Source organism: Indicator indicator, chromosome 3, assembly GCF_027791375.1.
Source record: "Indicator indicator isolate 239-I01 chromosome 3, UM_Iind_1.1, whole genome shotgun sequence".
Taxonomy (NCBI): Eukaryota; Metazoa; Chordata; class Aves; order Piciformes; family Indicatoridae; genus Indicator; species Indicator indicator.
Window position 1 is genome coordinate 33,600,468 of NC_072012.1, and position 14,418 is coordinate 33,614,885.

At 40.8% G+C, this 14,418-nt stretch overlaps 1 protein-coding gene across 1 annotated transcript in view; it reads right to left on the reverse strand.

The window, feature by feature from the left end:
* CFTR (CF transmembrane conductance regulator) overlaps positions 1 to 14,418 on the reverse strand; it is an 80,907-nt gene that overhangs the window by 8,472 nt on the left and 58,017 nt on the right. Inside the window, exons 22-23 of the mRNA XM_054399706.1 lie at positions 5,759 to 6,001; positions 3,122 to 3,277 (exon numbers count right to left, since the gene is read on the reverse strand). Of these exons, the coding sequence (XP_054255681.1) occupies positions 3,122 to 3,277; positions 5,759 to 6,001 (399 nt within the window). The remainder of the gene's footprint in view (positions 1 to 3,121; positions 3,278 to 5,758; positions 6,002 to 14,418) is intronic.

Below are 14,418 nucleotides of genomic sequence, written 5' to 3' on the forward strand. Positions count from 1 at the left end.
ATAATCTTTCTAAGTGATTTAAGTGTTATATGGAGAACCAAGACTGTGGAATACAGTGTACAGAAGAGTAAAGGATCAGCTGGCAAAGACTACTAAAGAGTGAAAGCATCCTGGCAAGACAACTCATGTGGAGATCCTCAATCAGATCCATGGACCTCTCTCATCCTGCTTGTCACAGCTTAGGACACAGTTGGCTTCTGGGCTGCAAGCACACATTGCTGGCTCATGTTGAGTTGGGCCCACCTCTCAAGTCTGTCCCCTCTGTGGGGTGTCTTGGACAGGCTTGGGACGTGGCTTTGGCCTTGGGTCCTTTCTTAGTTTCTTAAGTAAAATAAATGAGCAAAAGTGATTTTTTTTTTTTTTTTGGTCAGCTGGCAGTCCCACAAACTGTAGTAATTCTTTCTCTATGTTAGGCTTGATTTTACAATTAGAAAACCATGACATCTGCCAGGATGCCGTGGAATAACCCTCAACAAGACATTGGAAGTCATCCCCTTCCTTAGAGCTAGCATCATCTTATCAGTCACAGGTTCCTCCTCACTTATTTTAATGAAAAATTTACTGCAGGTCTCCTGTCCTCCATTCAACCCCAAATTTCTGAAGGGATTTCCTCAGTTTGACTCCATTAAATATTTCAGGATGCAAACTACATGAGGACGTGTAGGCAAAGGAGCTTCAGTGTGTTGATATCAGATGCAGCTGGATATCCTCACCTTGGAAATGTGATGGGGAAACTCCAGAAGATATGACAGGCATCAATTATACTTCAAACAGCCTGGTATGCTGGAGTAATTGCTTTGCATGAGAATTGCAAACATCCTGTAGGAGCAGTGCTGTGGTCAGGCTGTGTGCTTCAGCAGCACAGGGCCCAAGAGCAGCTACAGGAAGGAAATTAATTTTGGGTGCTGCAGGAAATACATTTTTTGTGATTTACCCCTTCACATCACTTCAATGCAATGCCAGCTGGATTTGAGATAGTGAAAGAAACAGGTTTTTACCTTTGCTCTGGCTCAGTGTGATCTCTGACCACCTTGCAGGCCATTCCAGCATTGCCTGCCTGGAGCAAACAGCAGTGTGTTAGGATGCTGCATGTGCCATGCAAATGCATGTCAATGAGGTTCCCACAGAGGGAAACTACTTTTCTTCTAAGTTGGGAAAGTTTTAAGGAGGAAGCATGGCTCTTGTAATGCTCCATTCCCCTTTTGTTAGCAAAGCCTCCCCTGTTCTCCAGGAGAGAGCAAATATCCAGGTGTTGCTGTAGGCCAGCCTTCCAGGAAAGGACAGGCAACTCCTTTTTATTTTTTTTCTTTCTTTCATTCTGAAGCCATAGATGAATGGCAAAGAACAAAAGGCTCCCTTTGTCCTGCCAGGAGAGGCAGGGTGGTATATACAATTTCTCATCCCTGCTGGGAAAGTGCTTGTGAAAACTTCATTTTGTTCTGAATGTGGGAACTTTTCGTGCATACTGTGCGATTCTTCAGCGAGGCTTTGAGACAGGAGCTGGGAGCTGAAGCACACAAACAAGCTGGCAACTCCCATGACCTTCCAGAGAATGGAGGGCTAGGATTTTTTGTATTGATCCATGTATCAGGAACTTCCAACTAAATGTGTAATAATTTTAACAATGAACTAACAATGCACCTCACCATCAGAAGAACAAGTTACTGCTCATGTAATATATGTCTCTTGCATTTTGCTGATGGCAGCAGAATGGTATTTTCTATACCATTAGTGAATCCATAGTGAGTACTCAGCTGTGAGAGTTATTAATCATATTTTTCACTGGGACAACAAAGCTACTTGTTACCAAGCATTTGGATTTCACCACAGTCCATGCATTTGCAAGGACAGCTGGAGATGGAAAGCAGAAACCCTGCTGGGCACCCACATCCCAGAGTGAGAAAGGGCTTAGAGCCAAAGATGACTATGGGAGAAGCAGAGAAGCTTTCAAAGAAGAGAAGGCCAGCATGTGTTACTCCTTATGAGTGAGCTTGGAAAGGACTGACAGCTTTCAACAACAAAAATACAAAACTCAGCATTAAAATTATGATGAGGCCTTGAGCAATCAAGTCTAATTGAGAGGTGTCCCTGACCATGGCAGGGAGCTTGGAGTAGATGATCTCGAAGGTTCCTTCCAACCTAAGCCTTTCTGTGATGGGATTCTACGATTCCGTCAGTTTTCATTCCTACATTTATAGAGAGTGATCATTTATTAGTGATACTGCATGCAGCCAATGATGTTATTTTTTTGAGACAGATAATCCAGAGCTGTAACAAATACAGGACTCTGGTCCAGTGGCAGGGATATTATCAAGGGACTCAGAACACCTAGGTTTAACTGTTTGCTCCTGCTCAGACTATTTTCCTTATTTCAGTTATTTGAGAGTATTAGTGTGCCTAAACTCATGTGGAGGAGCTGCTTCCTTTTTCATCTCTGAAATGATATTACTTCCCATATGCCAGTGTTATGCTGCAAGCTTAAATAACTCTAAGTTCTCCCTTATACAAGCACCATGACACAGTAATGAGAGGTGACAGCTGAAAAAGTGATGAGTCCAAGTTTGGGATCAGTAAAATAGAAGTAAAGCAGTAATTTTGCTACTGGCCTGCCAGGCAAAACAGGCAATGTATAATAACCACATGTTAGCTATAATATGTGATGTAGGGCTTTACAAAACATTAGCTGAGAACACAGCTGATTGTATTTTTTCTCTGCAGGTGGCACTATCTTATTTTGAATCAACACACAACCTGTTTCAGAGGTGCAGGGATAAGCAGGCTCTGAATACTTCTGTTTGAGTGTGCTATACCTTCCCATTTCTAGAATTCTTTTGTGAGTGGCACAGAGACCCTCAAAAAGTAGTTTGCTGCAGCTCGTTCCATCCATCCATCCATCCATCCATCCATCCATCCATCCATCCATCTATCCATCCATCCATCCATCCATCCATCCACCCTTCCCACTCCTCTTTTCACAAAATCTTTGTGGGTTTGTTGTTGGGGTTTTTTTCTTCTGTTTCTAGGCATGAAACAACTGCCTTCCATCCTGAAGGTAACTATGTGCATATGGATATAGAACCCACAAAAATAAAGGCACACAAATATACCATAGTCTCATTACCTGAGGAATCACTCCAAATGCCTTTCTCCATTGCTGCAAGCTGACCGTGTTCCAGGAAACTCCATCAATCTGGATATCCCCTTCTGTATTCAGCAGTCTTAAAAATGCAAAAAGTAAAGTGCTTTTTCCTGAACCAGTTCTTCCTAGGAGGCCCACCTGCGATGCAAATCATAAAAACAAATGTTTAATACTGTTCACATATCACTAGATGATCTTTTGGGGTCCCTTCCAACCCCTAATATGCTGTGGTTATGTGATTCTTTGATTAACCACAGAATAAGGCAGAAAGATTTAGAGATCTCAGGTATGGAGATGATACCAAACTGGGAGATGCAGTTGACTCCTGTGGGACAAGAGACCTTGTAGAGGGATCTAGATAGATTGGAGCATTGGGCAGGGATTAATGGGATGAAATGTAACAAGGTTCAGATAGAGTAACACTGGGCACAAGCATAAACTGGGAGAGGAGTAGCTGGAGAACAACCCTCCAGAAAGAGATCTGGGAATGCTGGTTGACAGCAGACTCAATAAAAGTCAGCAGTGCCCTGGTAGCCAAGAGGGCAAAGAGCATCCTGGGCAAAGAGCATCAAACACAGGATCACCAGCCGGTCAAGACAGGTGATTATCCCACTGCATTCTACATTGATGCAGCCCCATCTTGAGCATTGTGTGCATGTCTGGGCCCCACAGTTTAAGAAGGATGTGAAGGTCCTAGATTGTATCCAGAGGAAGGCAACAAAGTTGGTGAGAGAACTGGAAGGAATGCCCTATGAGCAGCAGCTAAGGACTTGGGGCTTGCCTACTTTGGAGAAAAGGAGGCTGAAGGGTCACAGCTCTCTCTACAGCTCTCTACAGCTTCCTGAGGAGAGGAAGTGGAAAGTTTGGTACCAATCTCTTCTCCCTGGTACCCAGTGACAGGACGTGGAAATGTCTTAAAATTGTACCAGGAGAGGCTTAGACTGGCATTTCTTTGCCAAGAGGCAGATTAAACACTGGAACACACTTCCTAGCGAGGTAGCTGATGTCCCATATCTGTAATTTCTTAAGAGGCATTTGGACAATGACCTTAGCATGCTTTAACTTTTGGTCAGTCCTGGCAATTGGACTAGAGGATTGCTACAGATTACTTCCAACTGAAATATTCTAGTGTAGTCTAGTCTAGTCTAATCTGTTCCTTCATCAAAGGAGAGCTTTCCTGCTTGTTTTACACATTTGCCTGTGGGGTTGAGACAAACCCTCTCCAGGTGAAGAAGCATGCTTCAGTTCTGGAAATACTACCTCAGAGTCCATGGCTTATCATTGAAATTGGATCAAGTTCCTAAATCATAATGGTGTTGAGACAAATCTTCTCCAGTTTAAGAAGCATGTTCCAATTCTGGAAATACTATCTCTGAGTCTCTGGCTTATCAATGAAATTGGATCAAATTCCTAAACCATAACCATTGAAAATAGAATCTTTGTTTTAATTGCTCTGTCTTCTCTCTGTACAGTGCAAAAGTGCCTTTCATTTTCCATACTCCATTGATTCAAGGGATTTTTCAGGAAGTAAATCCATCAAAAATCAGTGGTACCTGCACCCTCACTCTCCAGGAATGCTTCTCTTCCAAAGGCAGAGTGGTTTCAGGGCAGTGCTACAGGCACTTAGATCCCCAGTTTCAAAATTTGGATGCTCTCAGTCTTAGTAGATTAAACATTTGTTTAATGTAAACTGAGGCAGATTTACCACATCTGGCAGAGACTGGTGCTATCCAAACTAGGAGCCTTGGGGCAAGGCCAGGAAGCTGTCACTGAACACATTTTCTCATCTACATCGGAGAGTTAAAAATCTCCTTTTCATCTCTATGGCTCCAGCACAGGAAATCATGTGAGCCTTTCTCCCTGCCCCACCAAGGCTGGTCCTTCAGCATGAACTTAAAGCAAAGTGTTAAACCCCTACCTAATTGCTGTCCTGAAACCAAAGCCCTTTCTTGAACACAAGCCCAAACACACATGAAGATTAATTAAGGGTTTGTCAATCTTCTAAAGAATGGAGTTGTTTATGATTTGTTACATAACAATTTGGGGTGGCGTAAAGCCCTGATCGAACAGATGAGCCGGCACCTCCACACTCCGGCCGCTGGAGCCAGTGGAGCGTTGCCCTTGGCACACTGGCTGGTATTCTTTCATGTCCTGCTCCACCTGGGTCAGGCTGCCCCCAGCACCTGCAGTCACCAGCAAGCTTCCCTCTGCCCAGGAGAAGGTGGTAGATGGCTTTTCAGGCACAGCAATACGACTTGGAGAACTACTGCATACATATGCTATCAGTATATTCTGCTCCTCATGGCAAGCAAACACCCCCACTGTATTTCACTGAGGTGGAAATAGCCTCAAGATTTCTAGGATAACTGAGGCAGATTTTCCTTGCCTTTTTCTTCCCCTTTGTAGCAAATAATCCTACAGACCAGCTCTTTTTAAGAAGAGACATAAGACATTTCTGTTCTCCATTTGCTTTGCATGATTACTTTGTTTTACAGCAATTTCATTTACAAAATATTACTGAACTCAGCCTACTCTGTAGTCAGTGAATAGGTTTATAATGATACTTTTGTAATTCAGATGAATAGAAGTCAGATCAAACACAACAAAACAGTGCCTCACCCTCTGCCCTGAACTTATTGTAAAGGAAATGTTTTCTAACACAGCAGCTCCTCCTTCACTGTATTTGGCTGTAAGATCCTTCACGATCATTTGGCCCCCAGATGGCCAGTTCTTCTCTTCCTTCACATGCCTGTTTTCAATTACAAGGGCATCTGAAAGCTGGTTATTCTTCTGTGGCTTCGTGTTTTTCATCTCTTCTGTTGGCATGTCAATGAATTTAAATATTCGTCCGACAGACCGCATCTACAAATTAAAACAAACAGTATTCTAACTGTAATTATTACTTAGCTATCAAAACAAATTAAATCAAATTATTCCTAATTCTTAGCCAGAACAGTGAATGCCTTTTCTGTGCAAAATATACCATGATATAATTTTCAAAGATAGGATACTTCTTGCACAGGGCTTTAGATTCTATTGCTCTTGTACTATTGACATTGGCCCAACATGTGATTCCTGCTTGCTTCCTTTTTAAATGTACAATAGCCCTTTCTACCTTTAACAGTGTATTTTGAAAACTACAGATGACCTGTAATTATGAAAACAAAGCATGATCATGAAAGCAATCTTGGAGTCCTTCCTTCTGAAGGGGGTTGCCCAACCCAAAACCTGAAATTCCTTGAATAGTGATTGATCTCTGAAGATAAGCAGACTGTGTAGAATTTGAAAGATGTAAAGCAGTAGCACTAAGAGGAACAATCACCAGATATTAACATCTGAAATATTTATGAGAAATTATCTATAGTTTTCACCAAAAAAAATTAATAGGAAATTCCAAGATAATCAATTCTACATCTGTAATTATATAATAATCAAGTTCTGTAGTTCATTAATTTCAGTCAGAAGTTGCTCGTAGCAACCTTGGTGAATTTTCAGAGGAGCATGGGACTAAAAAGATCCTCTTGATTTCATTTTACTTATTTTTTTAATGGGTCCAGGGTCAATTCATAGATAATTAATTCATCATCACCACTAAAACTGCACTGCTCATGTGGTCAGAAAACATATTTTTAATTCTACAGACCAGTTTGTTCTTGTAAATTTATTAGTTTTAAATGCTAAATGGTTCTTTGTTCTCCAGGACTAAAGAAAATCCAGGTTTAAGCCTCTTTCTTAACATATGTTCTCCTTCTTCAAACATCCCAGTTCAAAGTAATCTTTCCTGTCTGATGAGAATGCACACAGTGTTTTGGATGATGCTTCACAAGAACATTGTAGAAAGGCATTGATACTCTCCTGTAGGTATTAGGAATATTTCAGTGAACACATTCTAGGGTCATATGCTTTTTTCTTCACAGTCATGTCTTGTAGTCACCCTCTGACTGAGCAGTGGTCAGGCCAGCTTTCCTCTGTCTTAGCCATTTCTAACCAAGGAGATCCTGACTTACAACAGAGGTTATTTTTAGCAGTCCCTAAATTCAAGCCTTTTCACTTTGGTTACTGAAATCTGTTTTTTGTCTGCCATTGGAAGTCACCTAATACCTTTCCACTCCCAGCATCCTTCATGCTAACATTGCCTTTCAGCTTTGTGCCTTTGGCAGATTTCTTCAATACAATTTTTTTCTTCATTGAGAGTATTTTAAAAAGATTTAAATGAGCTCTGTCACAAATCTAATCTTTGTTGAATAGCCTCCCTACAGCTTAATACTTCTTAATGCCATTTCCTTTCTATCCAACTCATTAACTAGTTTACAGTTCTTGTAATAATCCTAATCTCCTTAATTTCTTAGTTTCTGAAACAGAGCTACAGCTGGTGCTTTTCTGAAAACAAATGAGATCTACTACATTACTTTTGATGGAAAATAAATTATGTATCACAGTTATCAGGTTAGTCTGATGTCACCCTAACATCAGCAAACCTGAGTGAATTCACTCTAAGTACTGCATCTTTAATAACTTCTTTAAAATAGCTGCTGCCATCAAGCTAAGTAGCTGATGGTGGTATCCATGACTTGCCATTTCTCTTTCTTAACCAAAAGTGTCAGCTGTTATTCTATCAAGTGCCACTACCACTGCAATCTTTGAAGTGGCTATTACTAGATCTCCAGTTTCTCAGCCAGTTCTTCCTGAGCCCTTGGATGAGATGTCTTGTCCCACCTGGTCTGCATGCATGGGGATGCATTTTTTCCATCCTAGTTTCATGTTTAACTGGTATGCCCAACTGCAGAACCCAATCACACTGAGTTGAGACTCCAGATTTAGATGGACTCACTCATGAGGAGTGTTGCATGTGTCCCTCCATGGGTACAGGAAATTTAGGGCAACCAGGATTCTAACTCGGGCACTTCAGTTACATGCTCACAGCTAGTCTGTTTTTTGCATACAATTTCCATCTCGGATACTGCAAATCCCATTTCTACTTTCTGCTCCAATTTCTATCCCCCAGGATGCCATTTTATTCCTCCACTGCCCTTTTACTGAAAATTGAGATCAAATGTTTATTGAGAATTTGGGCCATTTGCAAGTCTAAATCCAATTTGTCAAGTCTCTCTTTTCTAGCTGCTGTTTGACCTCCAACACATAGCTTGCTTTGGTTAACCAATCCGTTCTGTAAAGGCTGTCATTTCCAATATACATTCAGGGAATGCTGTTCATACTGATAGTCCTGGGGGCTTTAAAAATTCCTGTTATTTTTCTCTTCTACTCAGAAAAATGAATTTCAGCTTCTCACTTGAATAAGACATGACTTTACATCCAGGTTCCTAAGTGCTTTAGTCCACCTAACTTAATTAACTAGATTCCGCAGTTTAACAAAAGTTGTCCTTCTAAACAAGAAGAGTAAACCATAAGATAGTGTCGATTCTTATGTCAGAAATTATTTAGAAAAATAAACTAATAAATAGATAGATACCTGCATAACTACTGCATCCAGGAATATTATTAGCATTTGTTCTCTAATCTGTATGCCCAGTAATATAGCTCTCTGTACTAACATTATGGAAAACTCTTTGTACATCTTTGATCTTGTTTAACTGTTTCTGCATTCCTTCTGCAAAGCGATTTTGCCTGATGTATCACCATTCCTTCCTGCTTTTTGACCCCAGCTGAAATAGTGTTAGGTGGATTTTCTATGTGGAAACAAATGTGAGAAATCCTAGCATACATCTCAGCATCTTGAAACACCATCGTGACAGGTATTTTGAAAAGCATGCTTGCATCCAAGCCTATCAATTACAATTTCCATCTCAACCACTGTGCAAGGTGGAAAGGCATCATCATGTTATGAATGTCATCTCATTATGGTGAGGAAGACCTTGGATCAGACTGACCATTTTCTTCCTGACTATAGTAAATCCCACAATGAACACCATGCATTTGTTTTAATCAGTGTATGATGATAAATTGTTTTTCACAAGTTTTGTCTTTATAGAAACATCACCACTTCTAAAATGAAGGACTTTCCTGACTTCATCAAGAGCTGTGAATGTTTGTACAGGCAGGGATTGCCTGTAATTGCCCAAGAGATGCTACCATTACACGCTAGCTAAAATCTGCTGAAGCCAGATGGACGGTGAGCTTTCCATTACAACAGAAAATGTCATCTTTATGTCCCAGGTTCCCTGACACATTTATCAGGCACATCACATATGCAGATATCTTAGACAGCTCAATACATTAAATCCGTTGAAAAGAATGCTTTCCTGATTCTGCAATTTGAATTGTGATTTAGATCTGGGCAGAATGCAGCATAATTGTCAGTAACATTTTGAAAAGATATCCATTCTTCCTTTCCCAGATAGAACTCTTCTGTCATTCATAATGACAGGTATAGTGTAGGTGACAGCATGTTTCTTATCCATTGTTCCCATCAGCAATGCACCTGCTATAGTCACATCCTTTAACTAATGCTTTAGAATAAAGGAGTATATTTACTACTTCCAGCTAAAAATACCTAGAGCATAATACACTCTTTTTAGCCTTGCCTCATTGTATTTTACTGAGATTTTAATAACATTGCAAATTTTTTAATTTACTTTCTGCACTGGAAAATGCAGTGTACAACTGTATGAGGTTGTTCCAATGGCTCATGTTAAAAAAGCCCTGTACATTAGAATCATAGAACGGTAGAGATTGGAAGGGTCCTCTGGAGATCATCTAGTCCAACCCTCCTACTAATGCAGGTATGTCCAGATCAGATTGCACAGAAACATGTCCAGCTGGGTTTTGAAAGTCTCCAGAGAAGGAGACTCCATAGCTCTAGGCAGCCTGTTCCAGTGATCCATCATCCTCAAAGCAAAAAAAAAAAAAAAAAAAAATGTGTGTTCTTAAATGTTCTTGTCCTCCTGTGTTCTAGTTTGTACTCATTGTCCCTTGTCCTGTTGCTGGCCATCACTGAAAAGAGTCCAGCCCCACCCTCATGACCTCCACCCTTTAGGTACTTATAAGCATTGATAAGATCCCCTCTCAGTCTTCTTCAGGCTAAACAGCCTTCAGTCTCTCAGCCTTCCCTTGTAAGAGAGATGCTCCAGTCCTCTAATCATCCTCATGGCTCTCTGTTGGCCTCTTTCCAGTAGTTTCCTGTCCTTCTTGAACTGGGGAGTCCATAAATGGACACAATACTCCAGGTGAGGCCTCACCAAGGTGGAGTAGAGTGGAAGAACCTCCCTTGACCTGCTGGCCACATTCTTCATGATGCATCCCAGAATATCTTTGGCCTTCTTGACCACAAGGGCACATTGCTGGCTCATGGCGAACTTGTCATCTACCGGCACTCCAAGGGTCCTTCTCAGAGCTGCTTTGCAGCATGTCAGCACCTAACCTGTACTGGTGCATGGGGTTGTTCCTTCCTATGTGTAGAACTCTACAACTGCCCTTGTTGATCCTCATTAGGTTACTCTCTGCCCAACTCTCCAGCCTGTCCAGGTCTGGCTGAATGGCAGCACAGCCACTCCTCCCGGTTTGGTATCGTTAGCAAACTTGCTGAGAATACAACCTGTCTCTTCAGCTGGGTGTTGATGAAGATATTGAATGAGACCAGATCCGCTACTGACCCCTGGGGAACACCACTAGCTACAGGCCTCCAACTAGACCCTGCACAATTGATCACAATCCCCTGTGCTCTGTCATTCAGCCAGTTCTCAATTCACTTCCCTGTCCACTCATCTAACCCACACTTCCTAAGCTTACCTAAGAGGATGTTATGTAAGACAGTGCCAAAAGCGTTACTGAAGTCGAGGTAGACAACATCCACTGCTCTCCCCTCACCTATCCAGCTGGTCACACCACCATAGAAGGCTATCATATTGGCCAAGCATGATTTCTGCTTCATGAATCCATGTTGACTAATCCTGATAATCTTCTTTTCTTCCACATGCTTAGCAGATGACCTCCAAAATGAGTTGTTCTATCACCTTTTCAGGGATGGAGGTGAGGCTGACTGGCCTGTAGTTTCCTGGGTCCTCCTTCTTGCCCTTTTTGAAGAATAGAGTAACACTGCCTTTCCTCCAGTCCTCAGGCATCTCCCCTGTTCCCCATGACCTTTGAGAAATAATGGAGAGTGGCTTAGCAATAACCATATCCAGTTCTCTCAGTACTCATGGGTAAATCCTATTGGGGCCAATGGATTTTTGGGTGTACAGCTTGCCTAGGTGATCTTTAACCCAGTCCTCCTTGACCAAGGAAGAGTCTTCCTTCCTCCAACCTTTTTCTCTTTCCTTCAGGGACTGAGGGCTGGCCTTAGCAGTAAAGACTGAAACAAAGGCGGCATTCAGGAACTCCACCTTCTCTGTATCCTGTGTCACCAGGACACCCACCTCCTTCTGCACTGGTCCCACATTTTGCCTGGAGTTCCTTTTCCTGCTAATATGCTTGAAGAAGCCCTTCTTGTTATTTTTCACATCCTTTGCCAGATTTAATTCAAAGAGGGCCTTAGATCTTCTTGTAGCATCCCTACATACGCTGGCAACATTCCTGTATTCCTCCCAAGTGGCCAGTCCCTTTTTCCACATAGTGTGAAAAAATCACTGCAAAAACTGGGTCAATGCAGGCAGACCATACTGTTGTACAGAGATTTGATGTCTTCTGCTGTTACAGTTTGGGTGCACTTACAGGACATGTACTCCTCTTCCAAACTGTAAAAATGGAGTATTTAGTCCATGTCAAAGTTGTACTGATTTTTTTATTCTTTCTCGCACTGCTTTACAAGAAGAAAAAGAAATGTTCTAAAAGATTTTTCTCAATTCTGTTCTCTTCCAGGTGACCAACACCTGACTGAGAAAACCATCATTCTGTTGCAGATTTTACAGTGAAATATTTAGCCTGCTTATACTTTGGAAATTAATAGTGTTCTCAAATGCAACAAACACAGTTTAAAAGGTTAAAATAGATATAAAATCATAAAAATCATCTGTAAAAGCACCATTATTTTTCACAGTCCTGATTTTTACTTTGGTCTTCTTCTCTACCATGTACTATAATTCTCCTTCCAGCATCACTAATATACTGGGTGGGGCACTGGGAGGTTTAGCAAATGTGGTTTTAATATCTCTGTGGGGGATTCTTTTTATATCTCCTTACATAAGTAATCTTGGCAACAAGAGAAGCATGGCATTTTCTCCTTCCTCGATAAAAAGAATTGTCCTTCCCAGTTATAGTACTGCTACCGCAGGATACACATCAGTGAAGGAGGAGGTTATAAAGTATTAAAACAGTCCACAGGAACTAACCAATGCTTATCTGTGAAAGCAGTGCTCAGTGGAAAACTTATTTTCTATTTTGTTATGAAGGAAAAATATTAAAAATACTGCACAACTGCCTGGAGGTGTAAGGAATAGACTAAAACTTAGGTAAAGGGTTATTAGCAGAAATGATCAAAGGAAAAAGATAAATCTAGTCTAAATGGTAACTTCAAATGAAACAATGGAGAGCTGTCAGAGTGACCACTTAATTTTTAATTTTTTTTTTTTTTTTTTTTTAAAGGTAGGGCAGATAAAGTATCAGGGCTGTAGAGAACAAAATGCCAAAATCATTACGGGGTATTAAAAGACAATGAGGATTTTTCAGTTAAAGCCAAACCAGTTACACAGAAATTGCTTGAAAGAGAATATCTGTGTATTAAAAAAAAAAAAAAAAAGTCCAATCTAGAAACTCATATATCTTCAATATGTCAGTGTCACAGAAAGGTGAAGAAGGAGATTGTGTGGAATAAAGTCATGTTTGCCACCTAACCATGTTTGACTAGTATTTTTTTCTGGTACATTTTTATCTTCTTCATGTGATTTCTGCTTTCCTTCTCTCCTGACTTACTGTCCTGTTGCTTGCATTAATTTCACTGATGTTCCATGCTTTGTGTATCTTGTAAAACAACTCAGTATGAGCTTAATGTTATGTGCTAATTACAGCAGCTATGCCTTTGGACATGAGTTTTAACCACTTGCAGAAAATTCCACCTTGTCTGACAATCAAAGACTGGTACCTACAAATGCACTATACACTCAGGTATGCTTGTGTGTATGCTTGGAAGCACAGGTATTACAGCTGGTCAAGGAAAAGTAAGAGTGGTGCATGCATATCTGTAACTGGAGACTTGTGGAGATGCAATTCTAGTCAATTTGGTCTTGTGAGGAGCTTCAAAGTAGTCCTTGAGACAAAAACAGTATAACCAAATAGACTACTAAGTCAGGCACACATGTAAGCCTTTGCAGGACATCTGCACCCAAATAATTGTCAAATACTTTAAAGAGGAAAGTATTAAATGTAGAGAATTCAGTGAATCACCCAGTGAGGCAGATTTATTATGTTGAAGCCATGAAGCTATTTCTAGGTGCTTGTGTACAGGAGCGGCTTTTGAATGTCAGGAAAACCATCCTGCCAACAATATAGACTAGTTTATCATCTGGGATACCTAAAAATCCATGAGATGGGGGTGGCATCTCTCCATTGTTGAAAGAAGACTAGAGGATCCACCTATAAACTGATGCACCTTAGAGGGCTATCATCAATATAATATAACCAGTGCTCCAGTACGGTAGTTTGACTTAATACAGAGAACAGTATTCACAAGTGTTTGAAGCAACTTAAGACTTTCTTTTCAGGGGAAAAGGAGTTGCTTCCTTATTGCTAGTAATAGATGTCATTTTAACATCACTGTATTTTAAAGTACACGAAGTTCTTTATTAAAACACTAGTGTGTCTAGCACCCTCTGAATCTCACAGTGAGACTTTCAGTTGCTCTTGTGAAACACCTTCAGTTTCTGTTAGGTTGTATAATGCATGCACATGATTCTTGCACAGATTGTTATACTGAAAGTGATCACATTATGCCTTGCAGGCCTAAGATGTTTACCAACAAGAGCTGACCGAACATTGCTGTCACTGCCGTGCCTCACCAATGGTACATTTTACTTCATTATCAGTCACACAACTGCCATTCAGTGTGCCTTGCAGTTATGGCAAATAGCCCTTTTGCAAAGTGCCTGCTGTTCAAAACAGGCTGTTCTAACAATCAAAGAGTCAGCATAAAACAATTAGTGGATAGGGAAAAAGTGTGTCCCTGAATGGTAGTCAGCTTTCTGGACTATCACCAGTCACACGTGTAAACAAGAGATTAAAGAGTGTAAGTGGTTAATTCCCAGTTTGGGGGCTCTTAAGGATTTCCTTCAGGATGAGGGTAGTTGAATCACTTAATTAAAAAAAAAATTATGTTCAACTGCCAAATCTTC